Below are 16,477 nucleotides of genomic sequence, written 5' to 3'. Positions count from 1 at the left end.
CAAAATCTGACTCATTGAAAATAAATTATTAGTGAACGAGGGGTTGCTCAAAAGTCTTACACAGTACTGAAACTAATAACAATACCCAGTCACAAATCCAAAACGATATTCAAGTGTTTCTATGTTTTTACAAACCAAGTATTTGAGTTGATGATTGTAATTTTTATACAATGTTGTAATTTGTTTTTCAACAATTTTTTTGATTAATGTTTTGTTTCCTTTACAATATTATAGAAGCTGCCTTCTTCACCCTGACCTGTCTTATTTGGCTCAGCAGAACTAAAATATATATCCTGCTGCTTTTACACACACACACACACACACACACACACACACACACACACACACACACACACACACACACACACACACACACACACACACACACACAGCGATTCTCTGCGCGATCAACCTCTCACATGTTTAAGCTGCGGGAGATTTCACTTGTCATGTTTGTATAGTAAGCTAACGATTAATAAGACGATGTCAGAGGAATTGGTGCGCAAATTATCGTCACTCACCAATCAGTGCTGTCGCTCTCTATACACAGTTCGTGCGATTGCAAAGTGAAAGCAAAAAACAAGCGCAAATTCAAACGCGATTTCAATATGTCACATATTGACAGTGGCTCACCGATGCCAATGACATAATTACCCAGCTACATTTCCGAAAGAATGCAAAAGCATTGACATATATTTTTCCTTCCTACAATAGCCCGACGGGCAGGGCAGAGATAGATTTTGGTAGCCCGACTGGAAAAATCGCTAGCCCCGGGACGTCGGGCTAGCGATTTTGCGAGCCCTGCAGCAACATGACGAGCATCACGGCACTCAAATAAGAGGAAGACAAGAACTTTATATTTGCTTCTAAATTGAAGGAAATAAAACTGCTCTTTACTTCTGTAAAAGTCAAATCACTTCAAAAGTGTGTTTTTTTTCTGGCCGTCAGTGACCAGATCATTGTGGGAAGATATATCTCTTCTGTTTCAGTGTTTTAAAGACAAAACAGTGGGGGAGACCGAGTCCTTGCTAAACTCATACATCTCACCACAGGCACGGGCTGTCATACTCAGCGATTGACTGTGTTTCAATTTTACAATTCTTGTTGTTGTAGCAGCTTATGCTCTGTGATGAGGCCACTGGCTGCTAAAATTAGATAAAACTCTGAAAGGGAAATTAGCAGCTTTTTTTTCATCTCTTAAAGTCAAAATTAACATAAGTGCAAAGTGCTGGTAAAAACTCTTGATCAATAGTAATTACTTTGGGTGAGGATGTAAGATTTATGGCGTTTGGTTCTGACTTTCTGGCCCTCCTTTCGCTCTCCTTTAGAAAAACGACTTCGAGCCTCATTTTCATTCTCACCTACTAAGTGTACAGTTTCCATCCGCCCACAACTGAGCACGGTGCTGTGGATGAGAAATATCCCAGCGTTGCAATCGACAGTTGGTGAGAAAGGCTAATAATCCTGTCTCACTCAACAAGCCAGTTAATTTTGGCGTGTTCAGAGAAAGGTATAAACAGACAGAGTGCCACAAATTCCTTCGGATAATCTACAATTCTGAAAAAGTAACACTTCCCTTTTTAAGTGATAACAGTTACAGTCAGGCCCAGAGGTAATGTTATGAACTCTTGATTTTCATTATACCTCTACAGGAGGGCTAATACCTGGTGGCTTCAATGCCTACATTTACTGACAAGTCCAGGGGAGTTTCTAAATGTCATTTCTTTTTGTTCTATGTCACACACCCTGAAAAGGTCATGCTTTTTATTTTGTGCTAATATTTAGTGCCCGGTAACAATGAATTCGCCATGTCCAACCACAAACTGCTTAGGGCCAAACTTTCCGCTTTCTTTTCTTGTGTCTGAACTCCCTTTCTGAGGAGCAAACATGAACTGCAATGAATTGCACCTTTAATAGCAAGTGATGCTGCAGAGATCACAGAATATGAAAATTCCACACTGCTCCTGCATAACGATTACTGTAAGAAATCTGACAACATAATTATACTGGTAAAATCATTATGGTTGTCCTCTATAATAGAGCTTTCTCACAGCAAACATTTAGAAAATTGCAGTTAAAATTAATAACATTAATCAAGCTGCTCGTGCTTACAACTTTTCCCTGTTTATTCTGGTTTATTTAAGACATTTTATTCCCTTATGCATCACTACAGGTCAATATGAACTGTATTAGAGATTATTACTTTGCTGTGCTATGAATTCCAAATTAGATGCATGATGTATGTATGGAGAGTCTGCAAGACAGAAGCTATTTTAACCGAAAAGCTTACACCCCTTTACTCTTGCCGAAACTCTCCATATATTACTTCACAGAGGAATGATTTTGCAAAGAAGCAAAATGAACAAAGTTGTTATACGGCTCCATTAGTTCTTCTTCAGAATCAGATCACACTGTTCGTGGTGCCAGAGAACACCGAGTGGAGATCTTCACAGCTTACTGTAATTTCGACTTCGTTCTCAAGCTCCAAGCCGCACCATCGGTGACCCCATCAGTCGCATAGTGTTTGCTCGAACATAGCAAAAGATGTGTCCCTGTAGGTCCTTTTCATGCGGTCATTTTGACTCAGCATAAAGAAAAGCAGAGGCACTCGGGAGCTAATAGCATTCATGATGACTCTGTTCCATTAAAGAGTAAGCCCATCAGTGAGCCTGTCTGCCAAGCCCTGAAACTGTCACACACGGGGAATGGTGCCATCATTAAAGAGTATTCTAAGACCAACCTCAACAGCTCTGGATAAAAGTTTCAAACTAGCTGCACCAGCCTTCCTGCTGGGTGCAGCTGGTTTAAGTGTTAAATCACCGAGGGTCAGAAGAGACCAGATTTTCGATGGGTTGTTAAGTTTCTCCGTGTTTTTTTTCACACAAACTCAGGTCTTCCATTCTTACCGAGCAGAAGCAGTTTTGTAAGGTGTCATGGAGACAGATCAGCTATCATTACTGATACTGATGGCACCTGTAGCTGCTCTGACATCTCGGAGTATTTGGACTAAAAGAGGCCTGTCGGAAGTCTGCTTTAAAGTCATGAACTACATTTCTGGGAGCAGTGTCAGACACAGGTCATTAAGTCCACAGTGGAGACGGACAGTTTTTGTGCGTCTGCAAGTGATATATGTGAGCCAGCAGGTTGGACTCCTGCTATATTTTAAACAGGAGTGGTTAAAATTAGAGCAGTCAGATCCTGAATATGCGTGAGTGTCCTTTACCTCTGCGTTCAGTGGTAACAACCACAGCTTCCTGTCCTGCACCCCAGCCCACGGCAGTGCGAGCAATGAGTCGGAAAACGTAGCTCTGCTCAGAGGAAAGTCCTGTGACGGTGAACTGCCGAGCATTGGACCCCACCTCCACTGTAGTCCAGCGCAGAGGGTCCCTGCTGTCGAGGCGGTAGGAGATCTGGTAGCCTAGTGAGGGGCAGAAGGAAAGACAGAAGGAGGAGGAAGCTATTTGAAATCTGTGTGAAATTCTTCCGTGTGATTGTGTTCACAGAGCCCACAGGAATCAAAGAGAGCACAATATGAGGCGAAACCCCCCCCCCTGCAAACATAGCTGCACAAAGCCATATCACGCAGCTTCATTTCCACAATAAAACATACAAACAAATATGTTTTTCTTCAGGTCATGAAACTACATTTGAACTCTGTTGGGATTTGATATGTGCAGCTTCTTTCCTTCATACTTACTATTTTCCAAAGACAAAGTCAGGATTTCAGAGCAGAACTCCAGTACACACTCACACATGCTCACGTTCCCCTACTCTCACAGTGTATAAACATATAACCTCTCTGTGTGTACCCTTGGCTGTGACCCATGGTGTACACGGCTCCAGTCTGTTTCTCTGTCTTATGTGCAGTAGGCCATGTAATAACACTAACATCCTTCAACACATGCACGCACGCTCAAACCACTGATCCCTGTCCAAGCTTTCCACAGGCCACTGGCCACTCACAAAGGCTCTTATTATGAAGATTGTATTGTACAGCAAATACACACTAGAAACACACAAGTGTGTGGATGTGATTAGTTCACAGTAAGACTGTCAGGATAATAATCTGCTCAGAGGCACCTAATCTGGTTGTGCGGGTGATAATCTCATCAGATAGTCTGATTAAATGTTAATGTGAATGCTGCACGTGGGAGATTACTGGATAACAGCTAGATCACAAATCCTCCTGCATCGAAACAATTGGGTCATAGCACAGCATTATGTTCTGTACCATCATTAAGCCATTGCTGCTGTCACATACTGGAGGCTAAATCTCTGTTACATTAAGTGATTGCATCACGTTAGAGAAAGCCCTTAGTCCTTTTTTCCATAAGATATAAAATGTACGATGCACTATATTTCATTATGGTTTGCATGAGCAGACTAGCAGACTGTGCATCTAATGTATACCAATTTTTTTTTTCTTTGCCTTTAGGGTTTTGAAAAGACTGGAGAGACAGACACCGATGGTATGACACAAGCAGACTGTTTTGAAGAGCAGAGCCACAAATGGAGAAAGTGTCACCAGAAGGACACCAGTAAGAGCTGAGAGAGGTTAATTTGATTTAGAAATGCTAAAGGGGATACATGCATATTAAATAAATGATCAGTATGAAGTGAATGATTGACCTTTTGTCTGTAATAGAGTGAAGTGATTGCGTGCAGATTGTTTCTGAATTCGCGTCACTCCAGAATCAGTGTCATGTATATTCCACTGGCTTTTTTTATTTTGTGACTTCACACTCATTTTAGAAAGGGTGATCAACAGTCGACACCAGAGATAAAGGTGTCTATCAAGTCTATGCTGGAAGTGTCCAGATGACTAGTGTTCAGATATTATTGTTCCCTATGTTATTTCTGTCAGAGCATCAAACGCCCTTCTGAACAGTTTTTTTATCCATCTCTGACCAATTACACATCTGCTTCATTTTGCAAAGGCTACCAAAAGAAGGAAATACAATTGTTAGCATCTACAAGAGAAAATCACTTGATAAAAAGACTATAAAGGACTATGATGCTCTATGGTCCTTGTTGGGGAAACATCACAACACATAGTTGTTTACATTATCGTAAGATATGTGGTCTATGATGTCCGGTTCCACCTCAGCCAGGGGTTAAGGGACTGGATCACAATGCATCACGGTAGACGTTCACGCTTTGGTTCAGTGTTGTTCACTGACTGACCAAAAGATCAAGACATGTTTAAACACGGTCAGCGTCTCACTTCTCATCTCATAAACTTTCGTACACCATAGTATTTTAAGCATAGTAGAGATATACAGATTGTTTTCCTTTAGGACCCGTTGAGGGTCTTAAATGAAAAAATAATTTTTTCAGCTTCCTAGTTTTTTCAAAATTTTATTTAGCTTGGATCTATGACTGAAAGCTGAACAGAGAGAGTACCTAATAAGTTAAAATGAGGGTTTTGCAGACCGTCTCAGTTAATCTGTTGTTTAGAGCTGCATTTATACTTCTTTACATTATGTTTCATGACCCTTAAAGAAGTGCTAAATGGCAAAATTATGGATGCATTAATTAAAGTTAAAGGGAATATTGATGCCTTGATTTGCTTAACTAATTAACTTCTGCATTTTTATTGCTACTGTTCTAATTTGTGATATTCTCATAATGTTTTCTTTCTCGTGCAAAGAAAATAATCATCCATCCATCGCTGATTAAATTGCCACACTAATAAAGAGCTGGTAAAGCTTTTGCTTTTGGAGTTATGTGTTTAAAGGATCATTTCACACTAACTAATCTACAAGCCAGCACAGCTAATATAAGAGATTTTTAAAATTCAGACTGAATTCAGGCAGCAGGTAGTGATGCAATGCATGCAATGATGAGCATTTTAGAGGAAATCTTTAAATGTGTGCCTTTGTAAACTTTACAAAGAGACACACTGAAATGCAAACCAATGGGAGAATACTTTTTAGTATGCATTTTAGTACTCAGCATGTAAGTATTTGCAGTACAATTTGCACACATTTGAGTAAAATGTGTCCTCTATTTTATTACTTCAGTGTGTATGTGTGGCTGTATTATATTCATAGAAGGGTGAAAGAACAAAAATGCCTCACTGCACTGTGCCAAATTAGATTGTGCACCTTCTGTAGTCTTGTTTCTCCTCTGTCCACCTTCTGTGTCAGTCCCCCATGGGTGGAGAACCCAAGGAGAAATGAGGGAGTCATGAGGACTAAAGAAACCAGTACTCTACAGACCTTTGTATCTGCATAAACACACACAACACATGCTCAGCAAGGACACAGTAGGGCTGTATGTTTGTGTGTGTGCCTGTGTGATCGAGAGAGTGAGATTTGCCCTCCCACTCATCCTTCTGCTACAGAGTGGTGTCGCACTAAATGTCCTCCCGCTAACAATACAGTCACACATCACTCAAACTGTCCTGTTCAACTCGCTCTCCCACTGAGAGGACAAATACCACTCCTCACCCAGTTACTGCGTACACACACACACACACACACACACACACACACACACACACACACACACACACACACACACACACACACACACACACACACACACCCCTGTCCCTCCTATCACCTCTATACATCTACTGTCTGTTGTCTCTCCCCTTCTGTTCTCTCTCTTTCCAGCTCAGCAGCTCACACATTTCTTTCACCTCTCCTCCTCTCCTGGAGTATTTTTCCGATTCACACCGCACGGTGATAATGCATGAATCTGCACATTTATTTATAAATATATATAGATGGTCATATTTATTAGGAAAGGTGCCTTAAGCACCTACAGCTGTCTTTTTTCAGGTACAGACACATATACAGAGACAGCGGGAATCTTTTCCATTTTACAGTTTGTACTTGTCACAGTAGATGTGTGTGTGTGTGTGTGTGTGTGTGTGTGTGTGTGTGTGTGTGTGTGTGTGTGTGTGTGGCTGAAACTGCAAAATCATTTGCTACAAGCATGAAAAATGGATTATGATTTAAATTTTGCTTTCAAATATCTGCTCACTTGTATATGTGGGCGTTTGTTTTTATATACCTAATATGATGCCGTTGGGGGATGCAGGTGGCTGCCAAACCACCCTAACGGATGACAATCGAACTTCTGGAAACACCATCCTGACAGCGGGTCCTGGGACTGGAGAGAAAAATAGAGAAAGGAGTTGGCAGCAGAATTAAAAGATATTAATACACAATTTAAGAGAAAAGCAGCAGCGGCAAGAAAAAGAGGCTCAAAAGAAGTGCTTCAGTTCGGTAATGAGAAAAAGAGTATCTCAGCATCTGGCTCTTATACTGTAATATGTTAGCATTATAGCACACAGATGTACGTGCATATGCTCTCCACATATACACGCCAAAACACACACAGACACACGCACACACACAAATATATACATTGAGTGAGTTTGTTACACATCTTTAAGAGGTACTTGTAAAAGACACAAAACAGAAAATGTAATTTCTTTCAGCCTCACTCGGGCTGTCGTTGTTCCTGATAAAAGCACATGTTCCACACCAGCAAATACATGTCAACGTATGTCTGTGTGTGTGTGTGTGTGTGTGTGTGCTTGTGCTTGTGGGTACAGTAGGTGTATGTGTAGGTTCATTATACATCGCCGGGAATTGACTTCCTCATTCTTGTTTCATCCTGAAATGAGAAAAACTTTTCAAACGTGACACCGTTTGATAGAGGAGAGCGAGTGTGTCTATGAGGGTTTCAGTCTGTGTGTGTGTGTGTGTGTGAGCAGATGTGAGTTTCTGTGCGTATGTGTGAGTGCCCAAGTGTACTTCATGATTCAGAAAAGAACAGGCCAGGTTACTGCCACCCTGAAAAGTCTGCCGTGGTTACCAGGTTGATGCAGAGGCGTGGAACACATGAAGAAAAATACCCACGGCTGGGTGATTAATGAAATCATTGATTATGTTCTTTCATGCTTCTCTAAAATGCCTTACTCGCTGTTTAGTTCAGCTGCAGCAAAGATGACACAAAGAGGGCCTTTTGTAATCAATCAATCTGTATGTAGGAGGTAAAAGTTATAACAAAAGTATCTGTAGATGAATCTGCAGAAGAATCAGAATGATCTCCTTTGTCTCACGATCACAGCAACTCTTTTATAATGCTCACTTCTCCTTTCTGTCCATGTAGATCCCTTGAAGGCCTGCGTTTGTGTTTGCCACTTTCTCTTCCCACACACCTCACATGATGGCAACAGATGACTTTATGACCTTGTAAATTCATAGCTCGGGGTTTAAGGCAAATTCACAGACTTGCCATAACCCCAAACACATAAATCTGTGCCCCCTACCAACTTATTTATTTATTTAATAAACAAACAACTTTCAAAGTTTAATAAATCTTTGTTTTGTTTTTCTAAAGTCAGCGACAAATCATGTTGAATATTCACCAAATATTGAAGAAAACAGCTTTAATTATGATTTTTGCCAGATTCAAACAGCCCAAAATATCCACATACTACAGCTACAGAGGCAGGTGCACCTTCTTCTTTTTTTTATGCAGTTGGTGTGCCACAGGGATGCATATTAGGACTACTGCTCTTCTTCATACAGCTAGGTCAATAAGTATTTGGACAATGACACTATTTTTGAAATTCTGCATGCAACACTTTCTTTCAAGACTTTGGTGTCCCTGAGTTGGCCAGAGCATCTCTTTTTAAGATTTTACCAGATTCTAAATTTGGTAGATTTATTTTGTTTTTTCAGCCTAATGATGGCTTCCCTCGCTTTTCTACTCAATCAACATCTGATTTGGATTTCATACTGAGAGCTCCAGTGAGCTTCTACCAAAAGTAAATTCAACAATTAGAATTAACTCCACTCCACAAAACAGCAGTAAACAGTTCCTAAACTGTTACAATACTTTTGTTAAATCCCTTGAGTTGAAAGTGAAAGTCTGAACTTCAAATTCCATGTTGATTTTTTGTTTCCTACTCCACTATGGTGCTGTACAAAGTCAAACGTTAAAAAAAAATACATTTTGTGTGCTCTTACGGACAGTGCTGCAGTCTGCCTTTGATGTTGCTCAGTCTTGTTCAACTCCTCTTAAGCTGTGTTAAACACAGAAAAATCCAACTTTATGGTATTTTCAAATTGCAAAGAGTTGCCGTCTAATCTTCCTAACGTCATAACTATTAAAAGGGCTGAAACTGAAGTGTTCAGAACACATATGTATTTAGGCAATATTACAGATCATATCTTATCATATAAAATTCACACTGATAGGTCCATCTAACAAGTACAAATCTCTCTCCCTCCAGGTGTGGAAACCCTTGACTTCTGCTACTTTTACTGGACGGGCATCTGATCAGCATCTAGAAAAAGTATACTACTCTCTTTGAAGGTTTATGGATGGATGAATTTGTATGACCACAGACTTCATAATGGCAGATTTTTCCTCTTATCTGTGTATATGGCAGACAGAACTGGTTACAATGCAGGAAGTCAATTTTAAAGGACTGAGAAAACAGTGCTCTTGGTCATGGGGACTTCCTTTGAAGTTGCAGTGACATTCGCTTTAAACTGAACCTTTTTGTTCCTGATGCATTATGGATCTGGGTCTTATTTGCACTTGCTTGTGCTGTGTGTCAGTTATATGCGTGTGATTACTTGTGATTGTCTGTAAGTGATAAATCCCACTTGGACACATCGCTCTTGAATTAGTACTTACAAGATAGAAGATATGAAAACATATATTAAAAAGCTGGTGATTAGACAGGGTAAGAGAAAACTGGGTCCTACCATCTTCTTTGGTTCTTAGCAGTATGCGGTTGCTGGGTGGGCCGTCACCCATACGTGTGTATGCCAGCACCTGCAGCACATACACTGTGTATTTTTGGAGGGCCCCGAGGAGCAGCGACACACTCCTCTCTCCTTCTGCCACCTGAACACTGGGGGGACCTTCTGAGTCTTTCTTGCTGTATAAAACCTGCACAAAACAAATATATCTCACATAAAAAAGAAAAAAAAACATACACAGAAATGAACAAACACGTCTAGCAGTCTGTTTCAATTTTGTTCAGTGTCTGTAGCCTAAACACTCCTATCTTAGATGTACATCAGGCTACTGCAATAATTATCTGAATAACAATAACAATAATATCCTATTTTTTTTTATATACAGCACAGAATGCAACACAGTTTAAAGAAATTAAGTAATAAATTCCAAAATATAATCAGTTAAGGCTACAAAACAGCAGAACATAAAAAAAGCAAATTAAAAAAACAAACAAAACAACAACCGATGTGCATCTCTGTGTAGGGTCACAGCGAGGCAAAGCTTTGTTTCCAGTGTTTAAATGTGCAGGACAAAGCACCATTATGCTTAATCAGTGTTCACGTCTCAGTCTATTGCAGGTGATTCTTTACTTAGGTGAATTTGGACATCTGATATATTTGACTTTTTATAGTTTGTGATCAAAAGGTTTTTACACTACCTGGTTTGCACTGAGCAAACATCCTGGAGATTATTTTAAGGACCCCAAATCTGTATTTTCTAAGTTATTAAGGTGACACAATATTAGTGTTCCATCCATTATCTGCTTTGCAGCACATAACTGGGTCAAAAACACATAAAGTTATTCTCGGTTCTAAAAAAAATATTTGTTTTTCACACAGGCATACAAAGTGTATTTGTTTTTCAGCTGCTGGTTTAGTGTGCTTGCAAGTATTTCTAACACTAGAGTGGTGTGCGTGGAACTGACTCACAATACAGTGCCAGTGCTAATCATAGCCAAGTCAATGATGGAGCGCGTGAGCCTGAGCGACGATGTGACTCAGCGATGTGTTTTTGACAGCCACGGAGGACAACGGCACAGAAAAACAGGCTTCATCACCTCAAACAACAAAAAACGATCCTAAAATTAAAATGACATTAGTGCCAGCCACTAAGAAAACAAAACGGTGCACGCTGTATTTTTACAGTTTCGGATTTTAAAAAAAATATGTCAGGAGCTGCTCGCTCTTGTTTTTGTTCTTCGTTTTTCGCCTTTTCTTTTTTTTAATATTCATGAGCGTGAACATCAATACCGCACACTTAAAACCATTTGAAGGAAAATGTCACCTTAAACCCAAGTGTCTAAAAACAGAAATAGTCTTAAGGAGTGCACAGCAGGAAGCAGCAGCAACTATTCAGCATCTACTAGCACATGGAAGGTGTTAAAAAGCTGCTGCTGGCAGTCACTTCCCATCTATTAACATGTTAGGCATGCAGCTCAGTGTGATCCTTAGGAGGGCACAAGAAAACACACAGATGTGGAGTGTGATGTGCTTTGGGCATGGTGGATGACCTGGATTCCACACAGCGTTTTTCCTTTTTTTAATAGATGGCACCGGTTTATATCAGACAGTCACAGCCTATTTTCCTTTGCAGATTTATGTATTTATAACACAACCATGTCCATGGGTTTGAGGATAAATTCTCCCCCTTTTAAATCTTTGTTCTGCTGTCTTGTGTTTGGGTGGAGATTAAGAGGTGAACTCACAGCTGCTTCTATATTAGCACAAATATTTTTCTTTATTTTATTTTTTCTTTTGATGAATGTTTGAGAGGCAACTTAAAAATGCAGACAATTGCTGTGTGTTTTCCTTTTTATTTAAAAGCCAAAGCAAGTGGAGTAAATACATCACTCCAGGGTGAGCTTTGGAGTCCAAAAAAACCCTACCCCGAAAAACAGGTGCACCCACACAGGTGTGACTGCCAGTGCCAAAAGTGATGAGAAAACGAGTGCACCCTGCACTTCACTATCAACACTGTTCTTCCAGCTCTTTCTCTGAAACCTGCAGCTTATGTCAAGTATGTCTTCGATGGGGCTCACAATGAGACAGACATGTCTGCTTTTTTTTTGGGAAATATGAGAAAGGGTAAAGCTTTAATTTGGCAGATGTGGATAGACTGCGGGCTATGTATCTTTAGTGGGTGGAAAGGCTGGACTTGAATACTCATGCAGAGTCTGTAAAGCACAGTCAATCCACGAATATGCACACAAACATCCCATTTTCTTGCCTACACTGCATTTTATGTACTAAATTACAAATAAAGTAATTGCAAAACCAGCAGCCTTTGTGGATTATTGTTCGTTTTTGTGAATGAATAATCCAGCTATTGTTTCTACTACAACATCACACAAACTGCTGTTTTATGAAAGCGTATTAATCACTAAAGCCTCTCTCACATGCGTGCGTGTGATTACACGCAAATGGCCCCCAAACACACTTAGTGCAGCGGGGTGCTTTTAAAAGCATTAAAGTAGGAAGAACAAACTGGAGCAATTACAGGATGTTGCATCATGTTTAGCTTATATCAGATTGTAAGATATATATATATATGTGTGTGTGTGTGTGTGTGTGTGTGTGTGTGTGTGTGTGTGTGTGTGTGTGTGTGTGTGTGTGTGTGTGATGGCTGCAGGAAGTGATAATGGACTAAAGAGGTCAAGGAGGGATGCCAGGATACGACTTGCAGGTTTTATTCACCTTATATCCCAGAATGACTCCATTCTTCTGTGACTGAGGGAGAGCAGACCACATGAGCAGGATCTTGCTGGAACTCACTGCCTCGGCGGTCACATTTACTGGAGATCCAGATGGAACTAGCGAGCACACAGAGAAACACACACACACACACACCGCTCAGTGCTACTTCACTCTCTGAACCAATCTTCGATTTTATCTCAATCATCTCCTCCTCCCTCTCTCCATCAATCTTAATCTCGCTGAAACAGAGGGAGAGTGTAGAGGGCACAGAGAGGTGGCAGGATGAGAGGAGACATGGGGAGGTAATGGGAGCACTTTATTCCTCATCCATCTGCCTTCTTATACCCAGCAAATACAATATCTTACAGAGATCTCTGCTGGACACTTGCAAAGATGAAAGATGGATCAATGAGGTCTATGTTCATACCAGATTCTGTGGTCTGTGCTGCGACAGTTTGACTCCACGGTCCTGGTCCTATAGAGTTGAGGGCTTGTATCTGAACCTGGTACTGGGTAAAGGGATTTAGACCTTCTAATGTGGCCTCACTGGTGCCCCCAGTACCCTTCACATCCTCATTCCTGTTCTCCCCCTGACCGTCTGTGTTGGACACCCGCAGACGGTAGCCCACAGTCTCTGGACTGCTGTTGTACTCAGATTCTGAAAGAGGCTGGAAGGAAACAAACAGTGAGAGGAAGAGAGGCGCAGATTAGAGAGAAATACTTGTATTTATTGTTCCTGTCATGTTGCCAAGGTCATGTTGCATTCCTCCATACTTGTGCATGGAAGTACACACGAATGCAAGAAATCAGTATAAGACTCACATCACATGGAGGAAGCTGTTTTCACAACATTCTCCCAAGCAAATCTTTTATTCATTTTTTTCATCTGATTTTGCTTTTTGTTCCCATATTGACTCAAAAAATGCAGGTGAGCATGCCACAGCCCTGAACTGTAGAAGCATCACAATAATTTGTGCAACAATTTGTGAAGTGAGCATCAATCTACTTGAGGGCAGTTAATTAATTTCGGCAGCAATTAACTGACGGGATAGAGACTAAAAAAATAATGGTTAACATGCTGATACAACAAAAAAGGAAATGTGAGAAAGTTTTCAAAGGACTCTGCAGTGCTAGAAAAAAAACATACGTCCTTACTGCTTTAATAGGAATTCAGACAATAAGTATTGTATTTGATCATCAGCAAGTGTGAGCACCTCTATAAAGAGAGGTGGTTTGGCAGTTTGCTGGGCTGGAGTATTCAGGTGTTCATAACATACTACTAAATAAAAAAACAATGGCTACATCTCATGACAGTACAAATAGAAAAAGACTGTACAGGTATCTCTTGGTTGGAAGGGTTCCAGGAGAAAGACTCAGAATCAGAATCAGAATCAGAAGACTTTATTTATCCCCCAAGGGGCAATTAAAATGAACATAGCAGCACAGGTTAGGATTGAAAGCATGTGAACAAACCACAAAACTTCTGGAACAATGTCCTTTAGACAGACAACTTTAAAGTGAAGATGTATGGCCATAATGCAGAGCGCCATGTTTGGAGAACACAACACATCAGCACAAACACGTCACACGGCACCTTGTCGTTACTAAGTTACTACGAACTCCTCTGTATACCAAAGTATTTTAGAGTCAAATGTGACACCAACAGCTCCGTCCAACAGGACAATGATCCCAAGCACAGAAGCAAATCTACCATTCTAACCATTCAGAATTCCCTTGAGGTATTTCTTTCCAAAGTTAAATATTTATTGCTAGGTAAAAGTGTGTTTTTAAGTGCTGTGCTGATAAAATCTGACAAACTCAAATTTCAAATAAGCCCCAACATAGCAATCACAAGTCAGAAACTGAAGAAAGCTATTTGAAATGTGAAATCGCCAAAAACCGAAAATGTGAGCATGTTGTGAAATGTAGGAGCCCGTCACTTACGGTAACAAGCTGACTGAGAAAACGGCTCTCCACAATATGATGAACAAGTGAAAAAAAGGCATTTTTGTAGCACTCGAGAATATGGTTATTTTTGTTATTGTGTCAAAGTACATCAAAAAACCTTTTACCATTTTCTTCCCTTTGACATCCCATCTCCTGATCCTTTTCTCTCCATCTACTTCTTTTCTCCATCTTAGTCACCCTCTGTCATCTTCTTTTACTCACTTCCATTAACTTCCATTTTCATTTCCTGCGACCCTCTCTTCGTCTCCTGTCCACACTTTTTCTGTCATCTCATTCTGCCCCTGACCCACCCTTGATCATGCATTACTTCCACAACCATTACTCACTGTCCTAAGATCATGTCAGCAGAAAGTTCAGGTTGCTCACAGTATATAAGTCTGCAGCAGATTTTAACCAACACTGTACACAGCGTTTGCTCTGTGCTGTGCAACAGATAAGGAAGTGAGACACCCAGTCATTTTAAATACCCTGGTGATTTAGCTCAGCTTAGCATTTAGGAGCCATAATACAGAATGTCACATTAGCTTTATTACCCTTAATATGCAGCTTAGAATAATAGCCTTAGCTAAAACCATTGTGACGGTTCCATTACAGCAGAAAACCTAGCATAGCTGAGGCTGGGCGCTAACATGCAGGTAAAATCCCATTAGCATGCTGCACAGGTAGCCCATAGCACCTCAGTGTCTGTGTCTGATTTGACAGGCTCTTTTTCTCATTCCAACTCTTAAATGGAAAATACTCTGCTCTCCATTTATGTTATAATAGAAGGGGGGAAGGGGGAGTGAAGGAGAGATGGAGGGAAAAGAGAGAGGGATGAAGAGCAGGAACAAGAGCAAAAACAGAAAAGACAGTGAGGAGAAAATTACATTGCAGTTTGTACAGCTAGCAGTCCACATGGTGAATGGGAAATGTGACAGATTAGTGTTAGCACTGATAACCAGGAGAGACACTGATTACAGCCTGTCAACCACTCAACCTGTTCAGTCCTGCTGCTGCAGAGTGCACGTGCACATAAATATGCACACGAGAACTAAAGTGGGAGCAAAGACACCGAGATGCAGCGCAAAGAAACAAAGGCAGTCCCAATTAACCCTCTCTGAAGGAGTGTAAAGGGGCAGAATCAGGGTGGAAGGTTTCACAGTTTACTGTGTGTCTGGTATGTGTGTTAGTACCTTCCAGCTGAATCGCAGGCTGGTCTGTGTAGCAGACAGAAGGCTCAGGTCAGAGGGGTGTGTGTCTGGGGCAGCCTGTAAGGTCTTAATCAGCCTAGAGGGGGCGCTCATGGGACTGGATCCGACGATGTTCACCTGCTGCATCCTGAACCTGGTGCGAACAGAAAGCAAAGTTACAAGAATAGTCATTGTATACAAGGTGAGCTCATTTCACATAAAGCCAGTGAAAGCAGTTTAATGTCTTTTATGCTTTTCAGAGTCAGAAAAGACAATTCTGATAATATGATATTGATCAGGCTTGGAGACAGCAATTTATAACAATCAGGCTGTGGGGGTGTGTTCGGGTTCAATACGTTTCTTCAAATATTTTCAATTCAAGTCCCATCAGCCTCAATTTGCCTCTGAGTGTAACACTAATTAGCAAATCTCGACGTGGCGTGGTAAAGTTTCTACCTGCTAAACATCATCACTGTCATTGTTTGTCGACTCTTAGGGCTCACTAATCACACAGCTGGGTGTGAGCGGCAAATGTTTTCATTTTCAAAGGTGATGGTGCAATCTGATCCAAATGTGGAAAAGAGGCTGCATCAATTATTAACAGGAGAATACAGAAACAGCAGGGGCACGAGTTGGTAATGACCAATCACAAGCCCCTCTGCTCATCTCATCCACTCCAAAAGCAGCCCCAGATAAATCAGGGAATAGAAGACAGAGGTTCATTTTCATGAAGCACCTTTAAAATAAAACAGATATGGATAAACATACATGCTTAGCAGTAGAATGAACAGACTGTGATTGGACCTGCAGGAATATTGGGCTTTGCACACAATTACTAAAGCAATTATTTGGGACTCAGTGGTTTTTCTC

General features: G+C 40.7%; 1 protein-coding gene across 1 annotated transcript in view; it reads right to left on the bottom strand.

The window, feature by feature from the left end:
* LOC113024443 (protein sidekick-1) overlaps window positions 1–16,477 on the bottom strand; it is a 298,320-nt gene that overhangs the window by 33,965 nt on the left and 247,878 nt on the right. The window contains exons 24-29 of the mRNA XM_026171546.2: window positions 15,611–15,761; window positions 12,898–13,138; window positions 12,471–12,586; window positions 9,741–9,927; window positions 7,024–7,122; window positions 3,224–3,418 (exon numbers count right to left, since the gene is read on the bottom strand). Coding sequence (XP_026027331.1) covers window positions 3,224–3,418; window positions 7,024–7,122; window positions 9,741–9,927; window positions 12,471–12,586; window positions 12,898–13,138; window positions 15,611–15,761 — 989 coding nt within the window. The remainder of the gene's footprint in view (window positions 1–3,223; window positions 3,419–7,023; window positions 7,123–9,740; window positions 9,928–12,470; window positions 12,587–12,897; window positions 13,139–15,610; window positions 15,762–16,477) is intronic.

The sequence above is a fragment of the Astatotilapia calliptera genome, chromosome 6 (assembly GCF_964374335.1).
Source record: "Astatotilapia calliptera chromosome 6, fAstCal68.1, whole genome shotgun sequence".
Taxonomy (NCBI): domain Eukaryota; kingdom Metazoa; phylum Chordata; class Actinopteri; order Cichliformes; family Cichlidae; genus Astatotilapia; species Astatotilapia calliptera.
This window is presented reverse-complemented; position numbering and strand designations above follow the sequence as displayed.